A 16,726-nucleotide genomic window follows, 5' to 3' on the forward strand; every position below is an offset into this window, starting at 1 on the left:
AGAGAGCGTTGTCGAATTTCTGATTTCCAATCAGTCCTCAATGGTTGAGTGCCAGACACCTACATAAGTCACTAAAATGGAAAATCAGGGTATAATGGTTTTGTTAAAATGTATGTAACAGACAAAAGGAGACGTGGCAGACCCCACAAAGTATATATATTCTTGATAAGGGCGACGAACTGAGTCGATTTAGCCCTGTCCTCGTCGATCTCAGAAGATATAAAGGCTAGAGACTTGAAGTTTTTTCCTTGATCTGTGTATATCACACGCATATCGAGTTTTTCTCTAAAAATCGATAACTATTTCTGATATTTATTATCGAATGCTGGTTATTTAATTATATCTCCTACACATTTAGAGCTAGAACTTCCAAATTTTAAATGTAGACTTATGTGTATTTTATATAATTTCGATTTTTATTGTAAAATACCCCCCACCCCTATGTCCACCCCCTCACCCTCACCTTTGTTAAGGGCGTATTTCAAGTACTAGAGACTGTGCTTTGGAATGTACATACATTTGACTGACTGACTAAATTATTCAAACAATAAATTCGTATAATATTGCCCACACTGCAGCGCAACCCAAGCACAGTCGCTGCTTACTGCGCAGTATGCGTGAGTATGTGATAGCCAAATTCATCGAATCCAGACCACCCAGAATAAAATAATGAGATTGCTTACTGGCTGCGAGTGGTTTGTTAGAAACTCCATACTGCACAGAGACCTAAAACTCGCAACTGTCTTTGATGCAATAAACCAGCACTCGACCGGATTGGAGCGGCACAGAAACAGGCTAGCAAACGTACTCATCACATACCGAACTAATAGGACGCTCAAAAGAAGACAACCAAGGTACCTGATTCTCCGATCCAATAGGAGTTGACATGTAGCTGCCATCATTATGTCATTATCGTATTGTGTTGTAAATAGTTGTAACTATTTTTGAAATTGCGACAGCTACCGTAAGTTGCCGGCGCGCCCAAGGGGGCAGAATTAATAGACATTAAACTCACAAAGAGGTTATTGGAATACCTCGTATGGCTTTAAAAAATAAAAAATAAAAAAAAAGAGAGTTAGACTACTTAATCTGTTTTATTAATATTTAAAATGAATAATAATTTTTTTTAATTTTCAGACGCACTGTGCTTGCCTGCAATAACAGGGTTGCTCTCGACATCGATAATATTGTGGGCGCTTCTAAATTAAGCAATTTATTATGCATTTAAATTTAAATAATACCACTGACCAGTGGTCAGTAATAATACAAATTGACAAATTGTCAAGTGAATTAAATGCTATATGGTACGAGAAACTAAAGTGTTGTGGAATAATCTCGAAAAACTCATCATCAACATCATCAAGTAAGCATTTGACCTAACGGTAAACACAGTCGTCGGCTGATCGCACATTTGTCTCTAGAATAAGAAATCGAATGTTCTGGATTATGTACATGCATACATTCCATATGAAATAGACGTAAACATAGAAGCATAAGGAGACATCCAGAACATTCGATACGTAATAGAAGTAAGTATATAAGCATGCTGTAAATCGAGCCAGATTTCATTCTGTAATTTCATTGTGTAAGATCAATGTCAGTGTGTCGGCTCGGTCAGTTAAGTTCAAATCGTCACGGTACGTGAAGTAGTGTACTTGTTACTGAATATTTTTGTTGTGTTAAATAAACTTATTGCATTGCACCTACATATACCGTGTTTCATTTAAGATAACCCTCAACATAAAGAAAAATGTAAAATTGAAATATATGAACTCTTTAGAGACGCGTTTTCAGACAACTTCCGTTCAGAATTAAGATTTTTGCCAGCTGAAAAAAAAAAAAAATAAAATAAAAGAAAACTTGACGAACCTGACAAAAATGCAATTGACTTAGAAATTGATAAATATTATGCCACACGCTATAATTCAAACTTGTCGATCTTAGAATTTTGGCAGGACCTTAAATTGTTGAAAGTGGTGGCATACAATATTTTATGTATTCGGTTTCAGGGTATCTCCTAGTCGAGCAGTCTCGACTAGAGTCTTCTTTCATGTTTTTTCGTGCCATTGTTTAAATTTATCTAATGAATACATACATACATATGTATGCCTGTATGTATATTAACGCTAGAACTTTTGAGGCAATTTATAGTTAACATCAACATCTGTAAGACCGAGCATACGTACAGACATACGGAACGACTAACGGCTAAATCGACTCAGCTCATCTGCCATGCCTCCTTCTGCCTGTTACATACATTTTAACAAAACCATTATATAAGTAGAAAAATAGAAACAATATTCAGATTGTTTTAAAAACATATTTTATTTATTTGTAGAGCTTTAAAATATTTAAAAAGTAGATTACTTAAAAGTATAGCCCGAATAATAATAAATTGTTGTAAAACCCTTGGTAACTGTTGACGGAAACACGTTGATTTTCTTTTTTTCAAATTTTTAAGAAATCATAACACCACAATGCGTGTGTGTGCACATATCCTTTAATACGTACTTTAAAATTACGGTTTTACAAATTTTTAATAATTTACACTAAACTAAATACATTTACAATAATTTAGTACTTATTAGAATAGATATTGTACCTAATTTTGTATTAAAAGTTTTTATTTAAATACGAGTTTCTTTTATGTTACAGTATTATCTATCATTTTTTATCGTTGTCAAGTTTACTTTTATCCAGAGATGAAGATACCATTCCGCCTCCGTTCGAAGGATATAGTTTTTCCAAATAATTAAGAGATTCATTAAGAAACGTCTGCAAACAAAATTAAATTACTCCAAATTTTTACTAAAGCCCTATGCTAATATACTCCAAACTTTTAGAAAACTAGTATTCAAATTAAAAATGAAATAAAAATATATATCTAACTATCCGGAACTTATAGAGAAGAATTTTTAATATATTGAAAGTTTATTTACCTGAAATGCATGTAGCACAGCAATAATTGCAGGGGATCCGAATCCATGCGTTATTAGAGAAAAATGTGTTAAATGCCGTTGCATTGAAGGCTCCAACAAATGCTGTGATCGTGTACCAAAATGAGTGGTTCGATCCTGACTCAATATTTGCATCAACTCTTTTGTAATCTGAAATATTATAAAGATATCATATTATTTATATTTCGATTATATCATATATAAACAAGTAAGAAGACTCCAGTCGAGACTGCTCCACTAGGAGGTACCCTGAACCCTCCAATCTCATATTCTAATCATTATGCACTTCTTTTCGGCACACATACATACACACTCACGTATTAGAACGCGATCTGCTAACTACGCAATAAGCAACGACTGTGCTTGGGCTGCGCTACAATATTATATGTATATTGATATTGATATTGGGCAATATTATACGAATTTATTTGTTGATTAATTTAATTTCTTGACGTACGATCTTAATGAAACTTTCAGAACTTAATCATAATGTTCAAGTACTCGAAATATGCCTTTCACAAAGGTGAGGGTGAGGGGGTGGATATAGGGTTGGGGGTGAATTACAACAAAAAACGAAATTATATACATACATACATGCATACATACGGACGTACGAACGGACAGAAGGAGAGGGCTAAATCGACTCAGCTCGTCGCCCTGATCAAGAATATATATACTTTGTGGGGTCTGCCACGCCTCCTTCTGCCTGTTACATACATTTAACAAAACCATTATACCCTGAAAGTTTCATTAACTTCGGTTAAGTTAATCGACGTTAAAATATAACAAAATATTTGGCCAATTAACAAACGTGTTCCTATACGTGTGCACACATACATTCAAACTTTTTCTAGCACATTCTTACAGTCGCATCAGCAGTTAGTTTGGTTTAGATTTGCTAGATGGCGCTGCAGCAGTGAATCTATTTCAGTTTTGCCATTGCAAATTCGAAGAGTGTGGTGACGTCGTGATAAAGGACGTGGTGCTCGATTGGAAAGTCTCGGGTTCAGATTCAGGGCGCGTCGTAGTTTTTATACCTTGAACCCATTGAAAATGGGAAATCAGGGTATAATGGTTTTGTTGAAATGTATGTAACACGCAGAACGTGGCGTGGCAGACCCCACAAAGTTTATACATTTTTAACCAGGGCGACGAGCTGAGTCGATTTAGCCCTGTCCGTCTGTACGTATGTTTGAACGCGTCGATTTCAGAAGATATAAGAGCTAGAGACTTCAACTTTTTTTTCAAATGTCCGTATGTATCGCGCGCATATCGAGTTTATCACTAAAAAACGATACTTTTTTATCGATTAAAAAGCTTATCGAAGATCACTTAAATAATTATATCTTCTACATCTTTCAAGCTAGAGTCTCCAAACTTAAAATGTATATTAAGATGCATTTTATACAATTTCGGTTTTTGTTCAAATTTACCCCCACCCCTAAATCCACCCCCTCACCCTCATCTTTGTAAAAGTCGTATATCAAATACTAGAGACTTGTGCTTCGGTATACACATACATTTAAACATCCTGATTACGTTTTGAAAGTTACATTACGATCGTACGTCTAGAAATTAAATTATTCAACAAATAAGTTCTCATAATATTGGCAACACTGCAGCGCAACCCAAGCGCAATCGCCTGTATATGTGAGTGTGTGTGTGCGCGTGTGTTTATTTGCATGTGTATGTGCGTGCGTGTGTTAGTTTGCATGCGTGTGTGTGTGCTAATTATTATTGAAATATCAGTTGCTTGTAGGGTTCAGGGGATCTCGTAGTCGAGCAGTCTCGACTAGAGCTTTCTTACTTGTTTTTTAATTGTTTCAAAATTTTTATATACTTAATTAAATGAGTTTTCTATTTCATTCATTTAAATACATCGAAATTTTAACCATACTAAATGTGCGTTTTTATTAGATTGGTTCAGGGTAGTATCTAGTCGAGCACTCTCGACTAAAGTTTACTTGTCTGTTTTTTTTTTTTTAGTCTGATATTTCTTGCATAGGGTAGACCTTATAACGTATATGCCTGTTTATTGTTTATCAGGCGAGAGCTCCTTGTATAGCACGGGAAAAAACTTTGCATGAAATACCTTATGAAAGTTGTGAGTAAACATCACATATATTACCTACAAATGTGTATTTTCTACAATTTTTTCCTGTGGAAGCTCTGCTGCAATATGTTCATTTTTTGTGCTTGTTCTGAGTTTCTAAACACTGCATCATACGTAATTTCCATTTATTTATTTATTTTATTTATTTTTTTTTTTTTTTGGAAATTCTTTATATATGTGGAAAACAAGTAAGAACTCCCATCGAGACTGCTCGACTAGGAAAGACCCTAAACCCTCTAAGCTGATATTCTACTCATTCTGCACATCATACAAATGCATCCACGCTCTGCTGACTGCACAGCTACCAGTGACTGCGCTTGGGCTACGCTTAAGTATAAGAATTAATTTGTTAAATATTTTCTTGGGGGCGAAGGGGGCATAGCATCCAAAATCTGTAATCACAGTAATTTTGAAGTCTCTAGGTCTAATAGGTTTCAAACTAGGCTGAAAAAAAAAAAACAAAATAAATTTTTCGATTATTCACGATAAAAAGTTATCGATATACAAGATCGGTATACACGAAAAAGCATGCCAAATTTCAGCTCTCTAGCTCCTATATCTTTTGAGATCGGTTTGCTCATACGGACGGACGGACGGACAGGGCTATATCGACGCAGCTCGTCGTCCTGATGAAGAATATATACATTTTATGGGGTTTGCGATAGTTCCTTCATGATAATCATTATTATCATCATTATTTTCATGAAATCATTATATCCTGATTTTCCATTTTCAATGGGTTCAGGGTATAATAAAAACAAAATGTATACTTTTGCACATGTATTGTACAAAATAGATTAAAAATACCTTAAGCTTTTTTTATACCCTGAACCCATTGAAAATGCTAAATCAGAGCAACGAGCTGAGTCGATTCGGCCCTGTCCGTCTGTCCGACTGTCCGTATGCCTGCACGCGTCGATCTCTGAAGATTTAAGAGTTAGAGATTTCAATTTTTTTATTGTCAGTATGTATAACTCGCATATCGAGTTTATCACTAAAAATCGATAACTCATCTCGTTATTTTGCTATCGATTAAAAACATGATCGAAAGTCAGGTATAAAATTATGTCTACATCTTTAAAGCTAGAGTCTCCAAATTTAAAATATATATAAATATATAAATACTAGAGACTTGTCCTTCGGTATATACATGTATTTAGACATTATGATTTCTGAAAGTTTCATGAAGATTATACGTCTAGAAATTAGATTATTCAACAAATCAATTCTTATAATATTGCCGACACTGCAGCTCAGCCCAAGCTCATTCGCCTGTGTATGTGCGTGTGTGTGTAGTTGTGAAGGGTTCAGGGGATCTCGTAGTCGAGTAGTCTCGACTAGAGCTTTCTTACTTGTTTAGTAGTAACATACTTGTTGTGAGTGAAGTATAATTTCTTTTCGCCGATAGGAATCCTGGGGTTCTGTTTGATGCCGTACAATATATTCAGCCAATTGTCTGGCTGGAAACTCAGTTTCGCAAACAAAGTGAAAATCTTTGGCCAAGTGTGTTGCTTCTCCTTCGACTAAAGATGTTAGAAGTGTGACGTTAGCAGCTTTTCGCCGTCCGGCCGGTAGGTTTAGACCGATTTTCTCAAGCTTTTCCCTCAAAAGGCGGCCTCCATTTTTGCTCTTTGCTCTTTATTGAAAATTGTTTATTAAAAGTTTATAAATCAAACTATTTTAAAGAAAACAGACCTTCTTAACACCCCGCCAAGTAATGATGCATTTAGGCATTCGGGCGGTGACAATCTGCGTTGGACTTCGGCAATGGTGACCTTATATTTCGATGTACTTGATAGAAGACTAAGTCGACCCGGAACTGCACAAAACACCTCACTAGGCGATCCAGAGCCAAGGCTTCCAGCTTCCTTCCCACTTTTCATGCCTGTGTTGAAACGCATTGGTTTTTTAAATACAAAAACGTTATTATGAATAGAATGCTGTATAAATGTTCATGGCATATTGTAAAAGAAAAATTATTTATTGTGTTAATGTTTTGCATTCCAAGTGTGAACTCAGCGTGTAGGGATCATTTTACAATAATCCTGCCAATTAGAGGAACCAGCTTCTATTTCACCATACATACATCATATTTATGCAGTTTAGGGGTTGATAGCATAGTTGTTTTGGAATGTTTGTGGCACCGCCCCATTCACTCCGCCTATTTTGTAATCTACAGGAAGGCTCGCTCTCTTGCACATGAAATTTAATAACATATGTATACCTCTACAAAACACCAGTCACAATATAAATGCAATATTTGAAAAACTGTACTAATTTAGTTTTTAGCGTTGTATTGTATTTAACGGTAATTTTAATGGAACTATTGCGAAGTTAATAACGTAAAATTCAAATTTTGTATTTCATTTATTCATGAAAAACTGCAAGAAACTGTAAATTTTTCTTGCAGTTTTGATAATAATAACTGGTATGTATGCACATGCATATCCTTCTCTTCGTTGGACTCTCCTTGCATAAAATTATTTGTATAATTGATGAAGGTATATAAAGATAACCCGCTTTGCTCCTTCACAGAGTTCAGTTAAAAGAACAAAATGGTAAAAATAGTACACCAGTCTGGTTAGTAGAATCATAAACGCTTCGCGTTCATATAGTAACGTGTCCATTGCATTAAACCAATATACTCTTTACAAACACTTCTTTGCGAACCCCTTAGTGTACTTGCTCAAGCTAAATTTTTTCTCTTTAAGTATCGATCAGATAAATATCCAGGTATAATTTTGTATGATCTGAATTTTAAATGTAATCAACCATGACTACTTTCGTAAATGAAATTACTTTTTATTAGAGGTAAGTCTGACATGAACGTCACATTTTCATCCAGGGCAGGTGCTTGGACATCATCAACGGCATTCTGCAACGCTTGATGTAAGGCCAAAGATTCATGTTCATGTCCGAGTCTTGATCCATGCGCTGCTCCAGCTGATATTGCACTGCCGTAATCGCTTCTTCGTTCCGTATATGGAAAGCCGTGAGACAACTGAGTCTATAAAGTTTCAATTAAAATTTTTTTTTAATTTTTTCTGCTTTTAAATTTTTACTGAATTTAAATGTATAATTTGTTGAGGTTGGAAATATTACAGGCACTTTGTATGGTAAAATAAAATCAATTAAAATTGTGGATCAAAATTTTGGGTAGACCGTTCCCCTAACCGTGTCTAGGGTTGAAACATCTTAAATGTGCGCCAATCCCAGTGTTTAGACACTCATGTATTTTTACTTTTTCTGCGTGTATGCGCACAAGCTCTACGGGGGAAACGCCTTTTAGTTACAGCGTCAACGTCAACATTAACGTTGCAAATGCTCCGGCCGTGGTTGCAAAAGCCCAGTTCGTTCAGAGCACGCAGAAGTGTGCGAGTGTGTGAGTGCACCGTACACACACACACACACATATATATATATATATATATATATATATATATATATATAAATTCGAGGGTATGTGTATTTATGTAAACCCTTTTTCTTTTGGGACAGGAATGTTCGTTGTTATTTTCAAGATGTTTCAGTGAAATCCCAAGGAAATTTTTAAAATTTTTCATAACATTTTTTGTGTTATATTTCATAATGCACTTAAATGGAATTCGAAATGCCATAACTCTGGCAATTCTTGTAGATTGAGGTATATTTATAAACCGAGCTCGAATAAAAAAGCTGCACATAGATGTACAGCTAATAAGAAGTATGTAATATGTTAAAAAAAAAAACTTGACGCTTAATGTATATGAGAATGAAAAATCATAAAAGGGATATGATTGACACTTGAGGTCTTCTTGATTCGGGTACATTAGCTTATTATTATGTTTTATTATTAATACTTACAACATGACCTTGTAAGTCTTCCCTATGAGTTCTATGAATTCCCAGTTGATCTTGTGTCGACCTAAGGCCAGCCAACTGGTTGTAGTGATGAAGTGGGGCGTGATGCAATGAGGATAGGGGCTGGCCGTAGGGATCTGTGCCTAAGTACTCAAGCGGTCCATGATTCTGTAAATAGCCAGATATCTAAACTATTTTGGCAATGATGCGTCCAACTGGTCCGCCGTCTAATTCAGAGCACTTACCTGTTGCTGGGGAGGGCTCTGAGCAGAGTGATGAAAAGGTGGTGGAAAATACGGGGGCTGAAAATCAGACTGCAATGATTGGTGATGCATGGTTGCTGCCGACCCATGGGTCCCACTATGTCCACTGTGTCCGGACGCGGGACCTCCTCGACCCGAATGCCCACCTGAATGAGTTGTATAAGCCGGGCTACTGCTGGAAAGACCCAAGCTGCCATGGCCACTAAGGCGTTCCTGTTTTCCAAGTAAAATTTCAATGAAATAATATTTAGTACAGCTCACTAAAAATTTAAAAATTATATATATACGGCATATGCCGGCAATATTATGTATTTGAACAAAAAATAACTAATTTACTATAAGTGTGTGGGGATGCAGTTATAATATTCGTTTGGCATTGGTAGCAATGCAGATATCCGTGTGAGAATGGTGCAGTTACGTGCATCACAATTTCAAGCGGCACGAGATGAGCGAAACAAGCCAAGACAATTGAACGAAGAGAAGCGCGCCGATTCGTAGTCAACAGACGTAAAGAAATTGACCGACAACGTAAAAAAGTACATTACATTCATTTCTTCGCCTAAAATAAATAAATATTACGCTCATCCCAAAGTGGTCATTAGTAAATTGCATGATTGAAAACTGTCACTGTTATCAAGCCTACTGGGTAAATTCTCAATGCCAATGCAAAGATCCTCAATAGCAATCAAAAATAAATGGGGCCCAAACGTTAAGCATAGGGCCATGAAAGATAGACGTTGGCCGATTCTCAGACCTACGAGTATTTTGGAAACTAACACCGCGACACGAGAATTTTATGGCAGACAAAGGCTTCCCTATCTGAAATTTATAGTTTACAGTGTAATACAAATTGAAAATTTTATTTTAAACATATAGTTATCAAGTAGAACATACATATAACAGGAACTTTGTGTTAATTATTTATTATTTATTATATTTGTTATAAGATTATTATTATTATTTTTTTTATATTTATTTTCTGAAATCTGTATTTGTTTGGTTTGTGATATCAATTTATATTTTGTTCAAGCAATGGCAATATTTTATGGCATTACTGAGTACTTAAGTAAAATTTCTATCCGCACACTTTTATTTTTATTCTTGCTGATTAAAAAATATACATAAAAAATATGTATTTTAAGAATGTCAATTTTGTTTAGATAGAAAGACCGAGTCCATTGCAAGATCAAAAAATGCGACAGAGAGAGGACATATAGATGATTATGATCAGAAATATTTGTATGATTTATTCATTTGCAATTTATCTTTCTATTACGCTGTACAATCAAAAATGTAAAGAATAAAACCTAAAAGACTTTCACTGTTATTATTTACTACTGTTTGTTTACTTAAAATTACTTGAAACAATGCTCAAATTAGTATGTTTATGTAAATAAAATTATCTCGAGCTGTTTAGGGTTTATTTTTTTAGCATTCATTTAACATTACATGATAAAAGCATAACTTTATGAGCAAAGCCTAGATGTAAGGATCTGCCTGAGGCAAGAAATTTAGAATTTAATGCAGAACAGAAGTATCCACATACGATATTCTTCTTTGATAGAGTTAATATTATAAATAAATTACATAAACTAACAAAAACAACACCGGTTATAATAATAACGAGGTAAATGACAAAATAAATTACGAAAAGCCGACATCTTCAAATCATTTTTGTACATTGTAGATTGATTATACATGATTGTTAGAAACATAATTTGTATTTATTTTGAATCTTCATTGTATTGACCCGTCTGATTTCGAGTAAAACTCACAACTTGCCACTAATCGAGAGAGTTTTAGCTATTTCAAGCTTTCCTACGTTACTAACCTGAATTTCAATTACGGCGGGCATATCCACATAAGATAGAGTCATGATATCATTTTGGAACTTGAATCTATAGAGAACTGTGAGATCCGGTGAGCACTTCGATTGGATCACTCAATGAACAAGTGTACACATTATTTTATTAATAGTTCACCCTAGCATCTTCTCTTTGCTTTTGTATTATGAAAATCACGAAATTTGTTATAAGTAGGTTCATTTACGGGAGGACAGTCTAGAAATTAATTCAAACTCGACCCGACGGCGATGACGACAGAAACAACGACAATGCAATGACGATGGCGGCAGCGAGAGCGACAACAGTCTGTGAATGCCAAAAGCGAAATGAAAACTGGTCGCGAATCGCGACTGTGTGCCGAAAGGGCAGCAACAGCGTAGTCAGAACAGCGCCGAGTCGTGTAGTCGTCGTAGTGCTTGTCATACGGCTCGGAAGTTTTTTTGCATTCGCCAGTCAGGGCTAAGAAAAAGAAAATAAATATGGAAGCATGTATGTACAATTGTATGCGTTTGTGTCTATTGAATTTTGGATTGAATTTTAAGATGAATATTATGGAATGCTCTGAATTTCATAATTTAAATTCATTTTTATACATCACCTGATACTTGCCTCTGACTTTGAATAACAGATGCGAACAGTAAGAGTATTCCATTTATTTATTAATGACATAGATCTAAGTGGTTTATTGGAAAGTTGGGTTAGAAATAGGTTGCAAATTATGCAAATTCAATAAAACCAATTTTTATTTATATAATTTTTTTGAGACACATCTTAAATGCTGCTACTGCATTTAATGATATTCCCAAATTGTAGAATTGTTAATTGTTTGCTTGATTGTTTGTTTGATTTTTAACAGACAGAAGGAGGTGTGGTATTATTATTATGTTTTTATATATTCTTGATCACCATTTAAATAGATATAATCTGTTATTATGTATAAACGTGAGGTAGATATTTGAAATTTTGTTGTACGTTTATTTCAAACAATCGTTTCCGATTCCAAGTTGTAATATAATAAATTCAAAATAAGATAAAATTTATGTTAGTAAATCATATATCGTTTGTCTCTGGTAATAGACTCTTCCAATTTTGCATATAAGAGAGTGTAAATATTCAAATTAAGATTTTAACACCCACAAAAAAAAAATATTCAAAATATATATTTGGTTTTATCCTATGTTCGAAATTCGAAACAAGAATACAGCATAAAACAAACAAAATACTTGTATTTTAAAATTTAAACTGTTATAACAAACACTCTGAAGAATATTATATACGTATGTATGTATATGCCTGGCTGTATGTATATATATAATATGTGAAAATCACTATTTCATCAAAGATGTTCATCACTCAGTTCGTATTAGGTAATATACTTCAACAGTCGAATTAATATAGAACCATAACATTATTTTATTCGTAACATGTAACAGTAGTATTTAAAACATACGCACGCTCACTAATACGTGTGCAGAAGCATATATGCACTTATGTTTACACAAACATACATAAGTATTTACAATGCAACATATTGCCTTTTGTGAGTCGCAAAAGCCGTGAATGGCTTCTGATATGGCAAGCCATCGTAGCATCCGGTTTGTCGATTCCTTAGAAAACGAAGGATGTTGAGAGACTTTAATGATAATGTGTGTGTGTGTTAGCCATTACACCCGGCAACTACAATGAACGCAGCTAATGTCTGATTATTCATAACGCCTATTGTTGGTTTTCGCACATTTATAAACTTCAATGGCTCCCGTTTGTCCATATGTAAATATATATATTTATGTTATTTTCACGAAATGAATGCGTTTTGCGATTTTCAAGCTATAGGACTTTATTTACATCATGAATTCTTATTATTATCTTATTTTTATTTATATATACATATGTGCATATATTGCTTGCCTAAATAAACCTGTATTTTTCATAAACATTTTATACACATGAAACTATAATCTAGATGTTGATTTTGATCTGCATTTAAATTTATGCAAGGCATTGTGCGCGTTTTTGGAGGACTGGGAAATAGATCTAACCTAAGTATAGATATAACCCACAATTTTAAGGATACACTACTTAAAGTTAATTAGACAAACTTAATTCATCACTAATATCTAGTCTAATATATATAGGAATAAGTTAAGGGAGATGGGTGATGGTACGATATATCAGTGAAGTTCTCTCAATTCCGAGTTTTCGTGTCTGGCACGATAGGAGGAGTATTTGTAATAAACAAAAAATTTGACTAACTATTCCAATTAATTCGGATAATCAAGACATAAATTACATAATTTTTATTAACTTGTGTATTTAAAAATAATAATGAAGGCAAACTATAAATTGGACTTAAAGCTGAATTTAAATGTTGAAATATTCTTCGTTTTTCGTTGTTGTAAATTAAATTCAATGAAATCTGACTATAAATTATTGGAGTTCTAGAACCGATTCTTGCGTACATATAAAGTATTCTGATGTTTGTATATATATTTAATTATGTACATATGTCTGTTCATCGTAGCGGTCTCGATGTAGACGACTAGCGCGAACGTGGCAATTGCGATCTGGACACGAGTTTATTGTGGCTTTATAAATTAAAATAATTTTGATTGATTACTTTGGATTATCTTGTCATTTGCCAGCATCAAATAGAATATTTAACGATACAGATAAACCGGTTTGGGTTTGCTTTGCATGTGTTTCGGCTCTTAGGTCTTTTGACTTAACACACTTCATGCAGACTCACTGAAAAATGTGCGTAAGACTTTGATCAAAAGCCAAAGACAAACTTCGGCTTAGACTCTACTTCACTTCGAAATATTTGCTACCACGAAAAAAAACACTTAAAACAGCTTTTTCTGCTTCGACAGATAAGAAACCCAAAAAGTCAAAAAGCCTAGACCTAAAAAAAACAAATTTCAAAGCTCTTCCAAATTGTGATTGACTAAATGTTTGTAAAAAACATATCCCTTTATTTTCTAATTTTTTAGAAATACAATTATACCCACATAAATTTAACTATCTGATATTTGTCAATCTAAGATAGTCCACCAACATTGCTGCAGATTATTTCTGGAGGCTTTTGTCATATCCGAGATCTTGCCTAACAGGTATTGAGGTACTTTTGCAATTATCCTGGTCAATTGAAAAAATACCTCAATGTTTATTTATCTATCTATCTTTTTTAGTGTAAGCTAAAAGTAATGTGGCTTAGCAATGCCTGATACGCAAACTAATAATAAAATATTTGTATCAATTAACATTAAACAATAAACAGCGGTATTCAATATTGAACTAGTTTATGTGAATATATATTGAATATAATATTCCAATCATATTCAAATACAAAGGCTCGGTACGTCAGGTAAGCTAAGTTTTTTTTTCTTTGGTCCATGTATAATGTTTTGAATTGTGCGCTATTGTCTGTAGTGAATATGCTGAAATTGGAAATTTTCTCTGGTGGTCAATACTCCCATACCGTAATTCAAGCTATAAATAAATAAATTATAAAGATTGGAATGACTGACTGACTGGCTAGCTGGCAAAGCTGGCTTGCGTGAAGGCACAGGTAGACAAGACAGTTGGAAGCTGTTGAACAGGTCGAAATAGTTTCACCTCCACCTCAAGTGTGTGTGCAGAACGAAACATAAATACACACTTACACTCACACACACGTATTTAAAGGCCAACAGAAATGCCCACTACACATTGTATTCTAATGAAATGCTATCCACTCGCCAATGATCAATTGTCATTAAAAGAGCTTTGACTCCAGGGTCTTTTTTTCTATTACACAGGTAAACCGCCAAAAATTCTGCCTCTCATCCCCATACATACACGGTAAGCGAAAATCGAAAATCCTTTATCAGTTGGCAGAGTTAGCTGATTAGCAAATTTAACTAAAAGGCAAAGAAAGTAACACAAAATAAACCATAAAACGAAAAATGCGATTGGAAAATCCGTATAGAAAGTATTGCTTTAGGGATATACAGGATAAATTCTATGTCCTAAATTTGAATTTCAGCAAATATCAATACAAAAACAAGTATGAACGCTCTGGTCGACACTGCTCGATTAGGAGATACCCTGAACCCTCCAAGCTGATATTATTATAATTCTGCACTTCGTGCGTGCATAAGCACACATTCATACATATGCATCACGCGCCCGCGCTCTGCTAACTGCGCAGTAAGCAGCGACTGCGCTTGGGCTGCAATAGTATGAGAATTTACTTGGTGAATAACTTTTTTCGTAAAAATACGATCGTATTCAGGGCGTAATTATATCTCTAGTATCTGAAATACGCAAAATTGGGTGCTAACGGGCGTGGAATCCAGAATCTGTTGTTTACAATATGTTTTTATTCATCATATGTACATACACAGTAAATCTGAAGTCTCCACGTCTAATAGTATTCCAATGAGGCTCAAAAAACAAAATCCATTTTTCGATTATTCTCTCTAAAAAAGTTATCGGATGAGTTATCGAAAAAATAAAGCAAACTCGTACTGCGTATGGTATACACGAGTATGCACACAAAATTTCAGCTCTCTAGCTCTTATATCTTCTGAGATCTCGGCGTTCATGCGGACATACGGACGGACAGACGGACAGGGCTATATCGACTCAGCTCGTCGTGCTGATGAAGAATATATATACTCAATGGGACCTGCGATGATTCCTTCTGCCTGCTACATACTTTTACATTTCCCATTTTCAATGGGTTCAGGGTATAATAATACGAATCATCTATATTTATGCGATTTTTTAAAATTTACATTGATATCTTTATGGTCTGTATGGTCCGTATGAACTAATAAATTAATTGAGTTGCGTGATTGAGGGGCATCTGTTCATTTGACCAAAGGTCAAATGAGTGACAATAATAAGAGCATGAAACGGAAGGAAAAATTTGCATCACCTTTCTTACGTTAAGTTCTCAGTGAAGTATCTATGGCTACATACAATTAGTTTCCTATAAGAGGCGTATGTAAATATATCCAACATATTTTGTATCTAGGGCTATCAACACAAGTATCCAATCTAAATTTAAACTCTCTAGTACTTGATATACTGGTTTTCGAAAATAATCTAAAAAAAATTGTGCTCATATAAGCCGTCGGACAATACTAAAACTGATTTCACTTAGAGAATTAGGGAAAATAAAAAAAAAAAACAAAACAATAAAGTGACTTCCCAATTGTACCGATCAGTATATATAGACCGATGTTTCTTAAAGTACATCATAGTATCGCTATATTGTAGAAATTTAATTACAGTTCTATCGATCTGGCGGAAGTTACCATCCATTCTGAGAGTTAAAAAGCGCCCTCTGTTGTTAAAGGGTTTATTGTACGTGGCTCCCTCTAGCTGTTGAGAGCCGAACCCTTAATAAATAAATTGTAAATTACCTTCTCAATTGTACCTACCATAAGCAATAGATGGCGTATAGGTAACTTCAATGATGCATTATGATGAAAGTCAAGCATATTCAATTATCTACATTTAACTGTGCCCTCTCAAATTTAATAATAAAAAAAAATAATAAAATAGTTTTCCTGAGTAACCCTCAAGTGTATTGTATTTAATGTAAAATTTAAAATTAACCAGAAAATTATAACAGCTTTACTTTCAAGCAGTGCATGTGAAGCAGTGTCATAAATTGGCTTAAGCAGTCAACCTGCATAAAACGCCCTGTTCCCTACTTAA

The 16,726-nt window shown here is 34.4% G+C and overlaps 1 protein-coding gene across 6 annotated transcripts in view; it reads right to left on the reverse strand.

Annotated features, from left to right (window-relative positions):
- Positions 1–2,606: 2,606 nt before the first annotated feature.
- The window catches only part of TfAP-2 (transcription factor AP-2), a 48,416-nt gene continuing 34,296 nt past the window's right edge, over positions 2,607–16,726 (reverse strand). For 3 of the 6 annotated variants that reach the window (XM_089260503.1, XM_089260504.1, XM_089260500.1), the window contains 7 exons: positions 9,156–9,386; positions 8,914–9,096; positions 7,870–8,077; positions 6,766–6,955; positions 6,442–6,706; positions 2,940–3,107; positions 2,607–2,775 (listed from right to left, as the gene is read on the reverse strand). In XM_089260503.1, the coding sequence (XP_089116629.1) occupies positions 2,665–2,775; positions 2,940–3,107; positions 6,442–6,706; positions 6,766–6,955; positions 7,870–8,077; positions 8,914–9,096; positions 9,156–9,386 (1,356 nt within the window). In that variant the 3' untranslated portion in view covers positions 2,607–2,664. Of the gene's footprint in view, positions 2,776–2,939; positions 3,108–6,441; positions 6,707–6,765; positions 6,956–7,869; positions 8,078–8,913; positions 9,097–9,155; positions 9,387–11,004; positions 11,149–16,726 lie in introns of those variants that run through there. The other 3 variants (XM_089260501.1, XM_089260505.1, XM_089260502.1) reach the window with 3 other exon arrangements.

This window comes from Drosophila navojoa, chromosome 4, assembly GCF_054131105.1.
Source record: "Drosophila navojoa isolate 15081-1374.11 chromosome 4, UAZ_NAV_1.0, whole genome shotgun sequence".
Classification (NCBI taxonomy): domain Eukaryota; kingdom Metazoa; phylum Arthropoda; class Insecta; order Diptera; family Drosophilidae; genus Drosophila; species Drosophila navojoa.